Source organism: Esox lucius, chromosome 12 (assembly GCF_011004845.1).
Source record: "Esox lucius isolate fEsoLuc1 chromosome 12, fEsoLuc1.pri, whole genome shotgun sequence".
Lineage (NCBI taxonomy): Eukaryota > Metazoa > Chordata > Actinopteri > Esociformes > Esocidae > Esox > Esox lucius.
The window spans coordinates 22,873,244-22,889,200 of NC_047580.1; the positions used below are offsets into that span (position 1 = coordinate 22,873,244).

General features: G+C 43.7%; 1 protein-coding gene across 10 annotated transcripts in view; it reads right to left on the bottom strand.

The window, feature by feature from the left end:
* Positions 1–1,688: 1,688 nt before the first annotated feature.
* Positions 1,689–15,957, bottom strand: part of LOC105022753 (ankyrin repeat and SAM domain-containing protein 1A) — an 82,388-nt gene continuing 68,119 nt past the window's right edge. For 8 of the 10 annotated variants that reach the window (XM_013136466.3, XM_013136464.3, XM_013136463.3 and 5 more), the window contains 8 exons: positions 14,592–14,690; positions 14,315–14,461; positions 13,768–14,184; positions 13,595–13,666; positions 13,400–13,486; positions 13,028–13,165; positions 9,826–10,008; positions 1,689–6,002 (listed from right to left, as the gene is read on the bottom strand). In XM_013136466.3, coding sequence (XP_012991920.1) covers positions 5,880–6,002; positions 9,826–10,008; positions 13,028–13,165; positions 13,400–13,486; positions 13,595–13,666; positions 13,768–14,184; positions 14,315–14,461; positions 14,592–14,690 — 1,266 coding nt within the window. In that variant the 3' untranslated portion in view covers positions 1,689–5,879. The remainder of the gene's footprint in view (positions 6,003–9,825; positions 10,009–13,027; positions 13,166–13,399; positions 13,487–13,594; positions 13,667–13,767; positions 14,185–14,314; positions 14,462–14,591; positions 14,691–15,957) is intronic. The other 2 variants (XM_013136462.3, XM_034296135.1) reach the window with 2 other exon arrangements.

Consider the following 15,957-nt stretch of genomic DNA (forward strand, 5'->3'; position numbering starts at 1 on the left):
TAAAAAAAAATAAAAAATTGTGTCATGACTTGTCAAGGTACACCCTGCTATTCCAGAATAGCATGTATTTCCACACAGGCATGTTTGCATGTACATGTTGGACTGGAGAACAGCAGAAAGACAGCTGATCAGAAGCCATTACCAGTTCACTCACTGACAGAGAGAGGACAGCAACACTTTATCTCAGTAATAGTAAAATCCTTTTAATGTAAGCATAACTGCTCTTCTAACTGACCTGAGACATTTGCATAGTACATTTCTCCGGTCCTATTTTCAGGTCAAAGATTAACCAAAATAACACTAGTGTAATCCCTATGGAGGCTGAATCCAATTGGTGGTTTTGTCATTCTTAGGTCAGTGACAGATTTTAGATATCTCAAATACAGAGAATACAGTCATTCAAATAAGAGATTTGAGACTAAAAAACAGATACATAGATACAGTGTCACTATTGTTGCAAAGCATGTTTGTTGCAGTCATTCCAGTTATGCTCTGTTGGCCGTTCAGGAAAAATGTGAAACCTTTAATGTCCAGCCGAGATTTTTAGATTTTAATCTATGTGAAAATGACTAACTACATACCTTTTTGAATGTTTTTGTTACCTCTGGGTGCGCTGTGCCCACGTGTATGAAATCAAGCCCAATGCAAACCCAGTGTCAGAAAGCAGAGTCTCCGTTTTTAGGTCATGAGTATAGCCAGACAACGACCCCTAACACACTTCAAAAAGCACTCAGGAATGGTTCAAGACAAAACGCTGGATTGTTCTGAAGTGGCCAGCGAGGAGTCCAGACCTAAATGTTACAAGGTGCAGGAAGCTCATCCATGGCTGTAGAAGAATGGGATTGCAGTTATTTTTGGCAAAAGGTTGTCAAATATCTAGTTTACAGCGTGAATCATTTTGTCATTGCCATTTCTGTTCATCGTCTGATTTAAAAGGATTAATTAGGTTTGGAATAAAAAAAAAAACATTTCAGTAACATTCGATCAGAATACCAGATTCTTTGTTGCTTGGCCCTACTGTAGCTAAGCCTTCAGGATACACTGCATTTAAGTTGAATGAGGAATCCCAATCCGTATAATAGATCTACTCTGTTAGCAGACGACAACCAGCCATTTATCTTTGCTAAGATGAGTTCAGTTTGATCATCATTTACAACCATTTTCCTTCAGGCTATTCTTTTGACTGTTACCTTGTAAATGCCTTTGAAACCATGTACAGTGCCAAGAACGCAATGGCCACTAACAGTTCCAGACAACTTCAACAATCAGGCCTTTATGGTTCAGCTGCTAGACGAAGACACTCCTGAGTGAAATGTACATGACCAGCCCTCAAAAAGGACTCTGAGCATGAGGAAACTTTTTCTTGTCTGATGAGATCAATATCAAGCTATTTAGTCTGAATGCCTTGGTGAAAAACAAGGTGCTGCACGTCACCTGACACAAAGTGTTGAATAAAGCGTCTGAAGACTTATGAACATGACATGTAAGTTTTTGCCATCATGTTTTTACTGTGTAATTTATGGGGTGTTGTGTGAAATAAATAAAAAATCTATTTTACATTAAGTGTTAAACATGTGGGCAAAGTGAAGGGATCTGAATACTTTCCGAAGGCACTGTAAACAATTTCAATACTAAAATATCATCAAATATCTCATCATTGCCATGAACATGCAAAAATGAAGACAAAATCTAGTTCAACATTTCTTCATTTATTAGTTGTACAATTATGAAAATAATAATCATAAAAAAAGATTGGAAGCCCAAGATTATTTACAATCTTTTTTTTTCTGTAGTGAGGTCCCTTTGAGTTCTTTCTCAGTCCATTTTCTACAGTTGTGGATCATGATATGTTGAACTTTAGAAGACAGAGTCCTTACTCTTTTTTTGACAAATGTGGCCAAAATTACATACGTACATACATATACATATATATAGATATTTAAAAAAAGCAAAATCATTCAAGTATCAAAATACAGACTGCTAGAGATTAATTTACAATCCAATATCATAGGTATCATCATTAGTATCATCGAAACAGTCCCAATGTACTACCCACTATCCTTAGCAAATGTGCAAATGCGTGACCAGGCGGATTGCTGCAGGTGCTAACATCAACCAGTTGAAGACAGTGTACCATGTAAGTGTGTACCATAACTAGTCAACATACCAACAAAGGCTTAACATTCCAGCTGGCCACGGCCAATCAAAACAGTTAAAGCACCAGGAGAGATACTGTGTAGGGAGAAAATGCTGTGTACTTTATTGTACCTAAAACCTTCCATGACTGGCCTTGTGGATTGACCCGTTCAATTTGTATCAGACAATATCATAGGGACCACACTGCCATCATGAGGGCTACCTTCTGAAACCAGCCATCATCCGAACTCTTCACACGTACAAAAAGACCCAATACACAATTGCCAGTATTGTGTCAGTTTAAAAGCCCCCCTAAATTCCTCCCAAATATTACTCTAGCATTTATTGTAGCTTTATAAGTTATGTTCTGCTTTGATGTAGCTGACCTGGTGCTTGGATGGAAAGGAGATGTGAGTGTACTGGTGCATTTTACATTATAATCATTCTAGCTAATCGTACCGTCTGGGTATAGCTTCCCGAGGACAACAATAAGTCCTTCCTTTTTCTACATTTGTCTCCCTCTTCCCATTGGTATTGCACAGAGACATCCAGATAGGATCTACATTATAATTTATGTTGATTAACAATATCCGTACCTATACAAAATTCCCTGTCAGAAAAGTAAACAAGCTAAGCATAGCCCTCAGTGAAGACCAAAGTGAGTTTATGGAAAAGGGCCATACGAGCAGGAGTTGACTGAAGCCGTAAAATAGCGAGGTATCTATCTTTTCAATACAGTCTTAACAGCAATCCCTACTCTGTAAAGGGTAAACAAGATTTACCAAAAACATTGAATTGATCACATTGAAGGATGGACGCGTACCAAACATACACTCACCTTGTGACAACTGCTTTAAAATAAACCAAGCTTTAAAACATTGGATCCATTGTCCAGTGTGTATGTAAGTTGGTTGGGCCTGCTGGCTGGGGGACAGTCTGGATGAAAGTGGACAGGGCTGGATGAAAGGAGCCAGGAGCTGTCTAAAAAGAGCTACAGCACTGCACCCTGTAGTGGAGTGGAAGATGAGGTGAGGGCTGAGGGTGGCAGACAGGTAATGCCCTCCTGGTTTATTAAATCATGGCGCCCTGTGGTTGGAGGGGGCCATGGGAAGCGGGCCAGAACTTCTTCCTGGTTCCAAAAAGGCATCCTGCACCACAACACATGACCATGGGTCTGAGTCACCCCTGACCTCACTCTGGCTGGGGATCTTTCCATGGTAGTCAGCTACATGGGAGGAAGACACACACCAACTGGGGTTAAAATAATAGAAACACACACCAACTGGGGTTAAAATAATAGAAACACACACCAACTGAAATGAAAACGGCCAAGAAATACAAAGAATGACCAAATGCGGCTAGGCATTTTTAGACAGGGTGGATTCTAAATCAGACAGAGACAGGCAACATGGCCACAGAAGGCATGAGTTGTAAAAATGAAAAGAGTAAAAAAAAAAGATAAAAAAAGAAAGGGCCTCCACTGGACTGTTTGAACCTTCAGTATGTTGACCGGGTGTATTCACTAATTGAAATGGTGATAAGTTAGATGTTGATTTTGATGTGAACACTGATTTCATTTAAAACCGACAGAATCTAGCAGAGCAACAACACATAATGCTGTACAACACAAACGTCAGTGCACTGACAAGGTCCTGCCGTCGTCTTCCAGTCCATTAAGACATGCTTGGATCGTGAACGATGGCACACTTGCATTTCCACACACATCCTGTTAGCTCTCCGATGAAAGACCTGAAAAGCTTTCCTCCCCTTCCTTAAGGTTATCGACACCAATCAGCTCTGTATTGACTGATGCACCGGTTAGGCTGGATTACAACCCAAGAACCATCACCTAGGTCCATTACGGGTGGCTAGAGTAGAATACATGCAGTTGGTGCACCCCTATGGCTCATACTCTATTGAATGAATTCCTCAAATACATTTCACATCTTATCATTTTGGATTCACGTTGGTATTCCCCCAGCGTCCACGCATTCACGCTCAAGACACTCCAAATCAGGAAATACTAGATATAAAATCGAAGTAATCTCAGTCACAAAAGGAGAAAGGCATGCTCAGATAGATTTCTCACAAAGCTGTCTTTAACAGGGAGTACCTCTACATAAGAAACTAGTATATATTCAGGGCTGGATTACCGAATGGGCACGCAAGGGATTTCCCCTGTTTGGTGGAGACCCCTTGGGGACGCACCCAAAGACAGCATCTGTCAACACAACATGTAAAATAGCAGAAAAAGTCCCTTAAATATGTTTCTTTCAACCTTGTGGGAACAGTTACAGTATTTCGGCAAATTAGCTTTAAAGCTTCTCTTAGTCTCATTTCAGAATACAATAACATTATAAAACTGTACATTTTTCAAGTGTGTTAAAGGAAGGTGGCTATTTAAATAAATATATGAATAAATGAGGCATATTGTCAGGGCAGAAGACCCCAGTGTGGTAGATCCAGCCCTGGCTATATTCTGTGTAAGCATTGGAGTCCAGTCTTTCCTACTGTCATTCCTGAACCAAGGCCCCATTAATATTAACTCCACAAGTTCACAGTGCTGGATCCTAGCCTGCTTTGGCAGCATGACACAGAGGGCCAGTTTCCCGGACAGCGTCCGTTAAACTGACATAAACAGTGTATATACTAATAGGATATGTATAAACACTCCCACTGTAAACCCACATAGACCAATCCTAGGAATGTTGGGTTTAGTGCTATGAAAAGAGTTACCCGTCCCGTTACAGAGAAACTAATACAATGGAAGTGTTTCTTTCACAGGTTCTGTTAGAAAAGATGTTCTTCCAGGTAGGTGATCCTTGACTGTTGAGAATCAATCTTTTTTTCTGAACACTGGAGTCAAAGAGTTTATAGTTCAGAATATAAGAAACGTTCTTCAAGAGCGCCTCACAGTGGCCATCGCCTGTTAGAACAGGAAAAGCACCCAGAGAAGAACAATTGATGATTAAAAGGAATGAAAAAAGGGGTGAGGAGAAATGATGGATTGTTCCAGAAGAGTTGGGTGGGTGGTACTTTAGGAGTATATAAAAGAGATAGCTACCACGGAACAATGTGGATTACACTAGCTGTTTTACACACATCACAGCCACGTTACTGGATCTGTCAAATCATTTCACTGAGTCTACAAGCATATGTAAATGATACAAATAACAGCAGCACACAATACAAAATGAAAAGCAAGTGTTTAGGCAGTGCAAATGTGAATGTGAGAGAAGCACAGGGTTCTTGAGGAAACGAGACAGGGGGGAGGTCGTAGGAGGCTCATTCTTGCTTTTTGGCCACAAAGACGAGGGGAACTAAATGCTTAGGTCTGAAAAACTGACGATCCCTGGGTTCGAATGATTAAGGGCCGAGTGGGAGGCGGCAGCTATTGACCAGAGCAAAGGAGCAGGGGTGGTCCAGTTAGCACAACCAAGTACACGTGGTCAGTGGGAGGACAGCGGTGACGCATGGACAGCACAGGGAGGGCAAGTCATGGAAGTGGTAGGATGCCTGGGGGAGAAGACGAGGAGCCGAGAGCCTCAGCCAGCAGGGTAAAAGAGTGGAAGAGGAGAGCAGGAGGTGAAGGGAGACAGAGGAAGGCAGGAGGGACCCCCCCTTCCAGATGAGAGAAGCAGGAGCCAGAGTCACAGTGCAAGGCACACAGGAGGAGGAGGAGGAGGAAGGGGGAGGAGAAGGTGCGGTAGGTCCGGGGACTGGAGGATAGGTGGCAGGTCCATTCAGAATATGGTGGTCTCGTACTTCGTGCTGATGGTCCTCTTGGAGTCCTTGGAGACAGGGTCCACCAGCCATGTGGCGCTGCCCTGGGACTGGGAGTCCAGCTCCAGCTCCAACGGCTCTGCCTGCAGAGGTTAGAGGGCCGGGAAAGAAACAGGATATTAAGCCTGTTGTACAGAGACAAACACAGTTTGGGAACAAGTAGGGACTGTTTCTCAATCATGACTCAATATGCAACTTGACACATGAGCTATAATACAATACGGGGACAAATGATTCAGAGCGTGATGGTTTAATGAATCCCGACAAATCAATGCGATTCAGCACGATTTGTTACATGGACACATTCTTCTTAATTTCAGAAGAAATCTTTTGTGGATGGATGGACTCTCTGAGATGGATCTGTGAGCTTCTCTAAACTGGGAGTGAATGACCATAGGATTAGGGTGGCCAATACGCCCTACCTTTAAAGGAGCACTGTGCGAAAATCCTGCCTTTAATGTTTACAAGACAGATTTTTAATCAGACAACTTTTCTCCTCCGTCCCTGTCCTAACCAAACAAGAACGTAACATTATTAGCTAGTACAAAAGGAATATAAATGAGTTTAGGAAAATGTGCCATTTGAATATCTCAGCATCTTGGAACAATTTTGTAGAAAACTATATTTGAAACATTAGAAGTCCCTGTAGAAGTCTTCTGGTCAGTAATGCTAGCAGTAAAAAAACAACAACATACAAATCGCCCCTTTATATTCTCTCTGGCAGCCTAAGATGACTTTGCTGATAAAACAATTGTCTACAGCGCATTTCGTAACAATGACCCAGCAAACTATATTAGCTTTCACCCAACTCATGCATCTTATGACTTGACATTGCGAAATACATTTTGCAAGAATGTGAACGCTAAAGGTGCGGCAGAAATCAAGGATAGGCTCTGGTTGGCAACTGGAGCTGGTCTCTACAAACACTTATCTGACTAGAAGATCGGGGACCGGTAAAACAAGGTTAGTTAAGATGTTACTAAGCTACTAAAGAGAGGAAACATCTATTCAGTAAAATGATTAAAGCCATTTTTCTTGAGAGAATAAATAGTCATATGATTAAATAAAGTAATATGATTAAAAAAACTAATGAACTATCAGCTTGTAAAATATGTCTATATTTTCAGACTAAATCTTTCTAGATTGGATTGGATATAGACCCCTGCCAAACCTTTGAATGAGGAACTGATTTATCAGTGAATGATTTCATTCCTAAGAACTCTGTAAGAAATCACAGATTCTATTCCCAACATGATGTGCAATAACATGACAGGAACCGATGACTCCCTGAAGCACATTCAATTAACTGTGAGCAAGTGTGAGTAAGAAAACAGTGACAGTGAAGAACCAGTGAGGACAAAGATATATAAAACTGATTCCCAAACTGGAATGTTCATTACATTAGGGTCCCCCCAAGAGTTCTCCAACTGCCAAGGGGTCTGATAAAAGTAAAACACAGTAACCAACAGAGAGTTAACAATGTTACAAAAATTATGTCACCTTTTCGAATTAAAAGAAAATACAATGTGATTATACTGGGGTTTCCAACCTTGTACAATGTGACACGAGGTTCGAACACGCAATATACAAAAAACTTAGAAAATGAGACTTGAGAAGGTCAGATGGATGAGAATCTGGGTGGATTGACAGGAAGAATGGATGAGGAAAGAGTGCAAGCAGCACCTGGGTGGCAGGACTGGCAGAGTAGTGCAGCGGAAGGAAGGAGGGGCGGGGTAGGGTGCAGGAGTGACAGTAACAGCAGGAGCAACTCTCCAACCGGGGAGGAGAGTCCTGGGAGACACAGAACCGCAAGGAGCACAAGATGAAAGCATTAACACAGGGGGAGTAAATGGATGAGAGGGACATTAAACAGGGATTGAATGGATGAGAATGAGACATTAACACATAGGGAATGAATGGATAAGAGAAATACATTAACACACAGGGAGTGAATGGATGAGAGAAACATTAACACACAGGGAGTGAATGGATGAGAGGAACATTAACACACAAGGAGTAAATGGATGAGAGGAATATTAAACAGGGATTGAATGTATGAAAAAGAGACATTAAACCACAGGGAGTGAATGGAAGAGAGAGAGAGAGCAAGACATTAACACACGGAGTAAATGGATGAGACATTAACACATAGGGAATTAATGGATGAGAGAAATACATAAACACACAGGGAGTGACTGGATGAGAGAAAAAGACATTAACACACGGAGTGACTGGATGAGAGAAAAAGACATTAACACACGGAGTGAATGGATGAGAGAAACATTAACAGGGATTGAATGGATGAGAAAGAGAGAGTGAGACATTAACACACGGAGTAAATGGATGAGAGAGACATTAACACATAGGGAATTAATGGATGAGAGAAACACAAACACACAGGGAGTAACTAGATGAGAGAGAGACATTAAAACACAAGGAGTGAATGGATGAGAGAAACGTTAACAAACAGGGAGTGATTGGATAAGAGAAAGGGAGGACGTTTACACTGGGAGAGTAAATAGGTTAGAGAGAGACTAAGGAGAGAAGGGGGAGCATTGGAGGGATGCAGGGAGAAAACAATGGAGAACATTTAAATGGGATTACAAAAACGTTTATTCAGTAACTGTCTGGGGAACATGACGTGTGTGTCCACCAGTTGAAGTGATGGGCCTTCTAGAGTTCAGGCTGTAGAGAATCAACACCTCTCTGATACATTAACATTATTACATTGGTTTTTGGGGTTTAGGTGTTGTTTTTCATACCAAGAAAAACGACACCTACACCTGTCACGTTATCGTTTAGCGGCAATGCTTCCCTTAATGCAGAGGTTCCCCAATATGGGGACAGCACCTACCACTGGTAAAAGCATAATTCACAAGGGTCATCAGGTAGTCTATTGGCACTTTCACCAGGGGGACCTTAGACAGCAACATGCATTTACAAATGTTCAGACACGGCCAGGTTCCGGTTTCCCATAAGCATCATAAGGCAAATTATAAGAACCTTCATAGTAGCTTTGTGAAATCTTCAAGCAGTTTGCCGAACTGCTTGAAGATACTAAAGCTATAGTAGAGTTATAGTAAAGTTACAGTAAAGTTACACCACCAGCTACTTAACTCCCCACCAACCATTTTAGAACAGCTGTTCGGTTTTAAAACATGTTTGAAATATAACCTAAGATGACTGAATTGAAAAAACATAGACTTCAGAACAGTCCAGGCTACACTGCCTGGGGTTTAGGCCAACAGTCTATAACTCAATAATGTTGAAATCAATTTCATGACCATTTGATAATGAGGGCTTGTCGAGTTGCGGCACGTACACACCTCTCCATCTGAGCACAGCCCCTTCTCAGCTTGCCTTTTGGTACAGGCAAATTTCAACCGAAACCATGTGAACTATTTCCCCTGTGGTTTACTCTCTTCCCGTGGTCCACATATCAAAATACTATCAAGATAACTAGCCAAGCTACAAGCAAGGTTCTGAAACGCATATCCAGTTATTCTGTTGTCATCATATTATACACTATGGTTTTAACTGCTGCCAAATTCTCTCTGCCTTACAGGAATCCAACCCAGACAAAAACAGATGAAGGGTGTGTCACTCAGATAACACTAACAGAAGACGTGGCAAAAAGTATTTCCTTAGGGGAATGTCAGCAGATGACATAATGCATAGAATTTCCGGAAATAAGCTTTAAACCTGGAAAATGTAAGGGGGTTGGCTAGAGAACAATTTGTGTAACCACTGCCCTAATACTAGTGGCTAATGGCAGATTTTTTTACAATGTATTCACAATGATGTGGTAGGCTGCAGACAGTTGTTTGTGTTACAGTATGTCCCAAATCAGAATTGAAATGCGTGTGTTTGTGTGTGTGTGTGTGTATGAATTTGTGACAAACTTACCCCCGTTTTCCTTACACTTCCCCGTGGTTTGGGAACTGGTCGGCTGGATTTGGTTTCAATGACCTCGGTCCCGGCTCCTGCTGTGGTGCCCTGGTGCTGTTTGTTCCTCTGGGCCTGGAGAGCGAGCTGATAGGCTACCTCAAACGCCTGTCCCAACGTCAGGATTATCTCATAGGTCAGGTTCTACCAGACATGGAGAAAACAGAGTTCAGAATCGTGCTTAGCATTCTACTCCCTTCTCCTGCCTCCCATATCAACAGACAGACATGCAGCAGCGCTGCAGAACACAAAGCTTCTGCAGCTACACCCCTCACACCGAAGTGGAGAAGTCTACAGGAGACAGAGTCTCAGTCATCACGAAAGCAAAACCACAGGCATTCAGTCATGCCTCTATAATTAACAGTTGACATGTTAGGGGCCAAGTACGTTTCTACCTATATAACCTGTGTTATTCCTTACGGTTTAAATGTTTTTACTACAGTTTTTTTCTGGTTTGAAACAAACAGCTGACTGAAGATGGCAGGGATTTGTTGGTTTCAGTTTCTGTTCTAACACAGAGTACCACGTGAAAATAGGCTGCTACCCGCTGAAATAAGGAGTTAGAATGCACCTCTATTGATGATAGAAACAAGGTGTTATACGAGCCTCTGGTTGTCTAGCAACATCTTTTTGCATACAGCATTTACAGACAGGATAGGAGATGAGAGAAATGTACAGACAGGTGAAAAAACGTAAGGAAAAAACAACATGCGTCTTATCATGGTATTGGGCCACCATGAGCCGCCAGAACAGCTTGAATGCGTCTTGACTTAGATTAGACCAATTTCTGGAACTATACAGGAGGGACGGAACACCATCCTTCCAGCAGAAATTCACTCATTTGGTGTTTTGATGATGGTGGAGGAGAGAGATGACTTATACATTGGTCCAAAATCTCATAGTCATCCTGGTAGAGACCAATGTCATCAGGATAGAAATATCTCCCCATAGGGTGAAGATGATCACTCAGTGACCCTACCCTCTGAGGGGCCAAGTGGATCCAAACCATGTCAGGAAAACGCCCCCCACAGCATAACAGAGCCTCTCATTTAGTCAGGTATTTCTTTTAATTTGTCACCAATTTCGATACTTATTAAAAGAAAATTCTCATTGTGTTATCCTAGCGGTCATTACAGTGACTAATAACCCTCGTCCACAATTCCATGACTGAGTTTGCACTTAACATTTCCCTATTTGAAAACTCAAGCCATTACAGTAACAACATTTACAATCGCAAGGTGTGAAGAACAGCTACAAGGACATGCGTCAAACCGTTTGTCGTAAAAAAGACAATCAGTAACTTAACACTGACTTGAACCCAATCATGACTCACATTTTATGTGCACTAATTTTCCAATCCATTAGTCTCAAGCACCTTGTTAAATCCTATTATGGTATGAAAAAAAGGATTTTTCAAAGGATGCCTAACTAATCCAGATTTGTAGTTTGAAGTTTTACATTGGATTTCTTTTGTGTAAACAACAGTAATGGTGTGGTAGAGGGGACACCGGGCTGGGTTTCAAACAAAACAATGTGTCTTTCTTTTCATACTAAAATGCCCATTACATTGAGTCATAAAAGGGCACTGAAATTCTTTAGGAACTGTGCCCAGTTAGGAGATGGATGGCTACTTTGTGTCATCAATGAGACCTCACACTCAAACACAAGTTATACTATGTTCCTGTGTTGCACCTAAACCAAAATGACCAAAGAGAGTCTTATTGTTACTGAATAAATCAAGAGTATTGATTTTTGACTAAAGATGGTAAAAGAACAGTTATCGTGTTTAATCTGATAATTAGACTAAAAGTGTTATTTTCAAATTCAAATTGCTACCATTCCAAATGCTTCATATGTCCTTTGGAACATTTCAATTTGGCCAAATCCATGTAAAAGAAAATCCACAAGTGTAAAGAGTTAAACATACGCGGAGACAGAATGCAACGCAACAGCACACAGTCTCAGCTCAGTGGATCGTAACGTTCTAAGACCTCAGAGAAATGCCTTCAGTCAGACGATGAAATCTATAAGACTTTACTGTAAAACCAAAGTTAAGTCGGCGGCACAATGTCGGAAACAAACCCAAGTCAACAGCAGACAGTGCTGTCAGGTAGACAGGAAGTGTAGCGATACAGGAAGTGTAGCGAGACAGGAAGTGTAGTGAGACAGGAAGCCGGTCCCTCTCAGTCCACTGACTGCAAGCACGTGTTACTACAACGCGCCAAGGCTAGCGCCGCATCGCATTAAAACCTTCAGAGAGCTTTTCAGTAGAGGAAAGGAGCAGGTGAACCTGCACGGAACAGATCATTATCAGGCTGTGTGTGTGTACCCTTGAGCATGCATTTAATGTATTTGTAATGTTTATTGTCCCTGACTCATACAGTACAGCCTCACCGGGCAGCTAAACCCAGGCCAGTGACACACAACCAGGCAGCCACCACCTGAGGGACTTTGCAAAACGTTCTTTAACTGCCAGTATAAAGGAACAGAACAACTCCACCTTGACAAGATCAGAAGGCTATTACTCTGTGTCAGAGGAACTTTTCCTCTGTTCATATCCTTTCATCTGACCTGGAAAATAAACAGCTTTTTGAGTCTGGGTCATCTGATAGCAGCCCGGTGGTCAATACTTCTTGAGAGCTTCGACAGCCATTAACCGAATGCATCTCTCCAGTGGGCATTTAGCCCTGTCGAGGGCAACACAGGCCACAGAGACATGAGCTCTCAGAAAGGTGGGACCGGTCAAAGAAAAACATCCACTGACTTCAATGGGGACGTTCAGTCTAGAAACGTTATATATATCAGACAAGCCTCTTACCCGTTCCTTAGTTAGGTGACACATGCAGCATTCAATTAGACAAGAGATAATGCAGAAAATCAGTTCTCAGGGCCAAGGGTCTGGTTGGGATTTGACATTTACTGATGACCACAGTGCTCCACGGAGAGAAAATCTAATGCTGCTCAGACAGATGAGTGGGTCCCAGACCACGCTCCAGAGAGCAGAATCCGCAGCTAAAAGATGCCCCCCTGTGCACTGCGCTCTGCTTGTGTGCTGAAGCATTGAATGTGACAGGATAGCACAAACTGAGGTCAGGTCAGTGCAGTGCATTCTGGGAAGGCAGGGTTAGAGCTGGCTGACTGTTTAGTAGGCATGCAGTCTCACCACGTCTACTGTGCTGAACACATGACAGTAGTGGTGGCTGGTCTGCAGGTCCTTGGTGATGTAGGCAAACGTGCACAGGTCCTCCGGGTCCTGAGCCGCGCACGAGATGTTCCGGATCTCATGCTCGGCTATGATGTTCTGCATAGGAGAGTTCAAAACAGACAGTACAACATGTGTATGCACAATTCCAGAGAGGTTGATAATCACCGCATTCACATCTCCATCATATGAAAAGGTGTCATGGCGATAGGCGTGACGAGGCACTAGCGTCTAGACCGCCTGTCTCGGACCGGTGAGTGTGTGTCCGTCTACTTCTCAGATGGCTGAATAGATCAGTTCCAAGGTGACAAAGGAGCAGCCGGCCAAACCCACCTTATTGGCGGCGTCGATGAACTTCACTCCTTTGTATGTGATGGAGAGGACGATTGTAGGCACCTTCCCCATCTGCTCTGTTGACCTCTATCAGACAACAATGTGACGGAGAGAAACACGAGGGGGGAAATTAGCCCGGCGCCTTTAAGCTCTTCTTAGAGACCGCCAGGAGACGGGTGGACAGCTGTCACCTACCCTCATTTTGGCACAGGCGTCCTGGGTGGACTCGGTTCCCCGTAGCTCCTTGATGAGCATAGATCCCAGGTACTGAAAGGAAAGAGCGAGTGGGTGAGGACCAGAGCAGGAGCGAGAGAGGGCGCGTGGTACTGTAAGGCATCAGGGAGTTACTGAGGAAAGGTTTCCCTTACATTGGCTTCATAGCCACAGGTGTCGAAGATGAGCTTCTCCGGTTGGTGGTGCCAGTTCTGCACCGGGGTGTAGGGGGCGGCCAGGCTCGGGGGTCGCAGGGTCAGACGGGGCTCCCGATGCCTCTCCTCATACCTCTCCTGCGGGAGGGCCCTTTCAGCGCGGGCCCGTTGGGGGGCCACGTCATAATCAGGCTCGGGACCCTTCCTCCTCCCAGGCTCCCCCAGGGGCAGGAGGGGGTCCATGGAGCGACCCGTGTAGGAGTCGAGGGGTGTGAGGGGCGAGGAGGTCTGGGGCAGCAGGTCCTGACACCTGATCTGGGAAAGGCGCGGGGGCTTTACAGGAGCCTCCTCATAGGGACGCTCGGCCAGCGAGGCAATGATGCGTTTCCTGTGTCCCAGGAGGGTGATCTTGAGCACCTGCGGACACAGAAAAGCCCACAGCCGTCACGGGTACTGAACGCCGGAACGAGTCCACCGCAACACGTCCCGGCACACATTCCCTATTGAACGACATTACTTTTTTAAACTGATCTCCATAGACACCCACATTGACAATCTCCAGCTCCCACAGGTTCTTCACACAGTCAAGACTGCGGTATCCACTGGACAGGAAGTTGTGCAGATACTCTTGCAGGCCCAGGAGTTCCAGCCACGAGGAGAGAGAGCTACTGCCGTCGCAGCCCAGGGCCTTCACCTACAGAGGGAGACACAGTCACACTCATCAGTACGCCGTCCACGCGGGGCAGGTCGTACCAGGCTACAGCTGCCGCATGGGGTCATTGGGGAACCCCTTCCAGTCATCGGTTTGGAGGGACCAGGCTCACCTTGGGCAGAGACCGAGCTGCATGCAGGAGCTTCCTTCGATGTCCCGGGTCTGAGATGCCAATCTCTCGTAGGTCTTGGTCCTCCATCACATTACTACCCTGTAACAGACAGAGGAACGCTGGCTTATAACCACCCCGTCACAACCAGGGCTTCAATGCTGCCAATTACAGGCTTAATGTGTTAAACTGGACCGGGAATCTCGTTCGAGTTTAAAAAATGTATTGCATAATTCCATGGAGGACATTGCTCTTTTTTGATTTTTGTTTATTTTACTAGGTAGGTTGACTGAAAACAAATTGTCATTTACAGCAACAACCTACGGGCAATTAGGGTTGACCGCCTTGCACAAAATAGATCATTAACCTTGCCGACTCGACCTAGATTTCTATTTATTAATTTAGCGGACAGGCTCACTTTACAGGCATAATTTACAGGCATAGTTAGTGCCTTGCACAAAGGCACAAATAGTTGTGGATAAGAACCAGCAACTTCTTGTTCACATTACTGGCCAGATGCTCTAACTGCTAGGCTATCGGCTCCCCTCACTAACAGCATCTCAGTGTTGGAGGACTTTTAGGTTAGCTATAATACAATAACCAGACCAAGACAAAGACAAACCCACATTGGTGATTATTGATCCGTCTGCCTAAATGCCTCCTATGCAGAAAAAAGGGGTCAATTTCTGTGGTGAGTCAAGAACTCGCCCCTTCCTTCTTTCAGCTGACTACACCACTGAAATGAACATCAATGAATTCCCCCACTAAATGTACTTTAAGTGGATGAGTGAGGGAGACAGCTATCTATAGCCTCACACGACACTATCTCAAAAGCTGAGACAGGCAGGCAGGAGCAATGGATGGCTAATCAATGGATTCATCAAGAGCCTGCAGTAGGGGGGTTTGGTCGCGGTGAGGTGGGTAGCAGAGCGCTACTGTATCGATGGCCAGAGACAGAGTGCCGTGACTTCGACCGCAGAGGCAGACAAGCCGACGTCCACAGGCGTCATTTGTCAGGGTCACTCGATGGGTCCAACCATCAGCCTGACGTGATGAAATTGAGACAGAATTGAGACTTGGGAGGTGCTTCTGACAAACTAAACAGAAGAGTCAGCGATGCTTGACCTGGATGCAGAGTGTTAGGATAGCAGTGGGAAGGGTTTAGAGAGCTACAGGGAGGGGAGGGGGGCTACAGAGATGGATAGGAAGAGGGATTTATTATATAGATTGGGATTCCAGTGTATGTGTTTCTATGTGTGTGGTTTGAGTGTGTATGTTTGAACAGTAGCAGATGTCCATATAAATTAGGCAATATGAGGATCTATGTCAAAAGAGAGTTAATCAACAGTGTGATAGCCTTCATAAGACA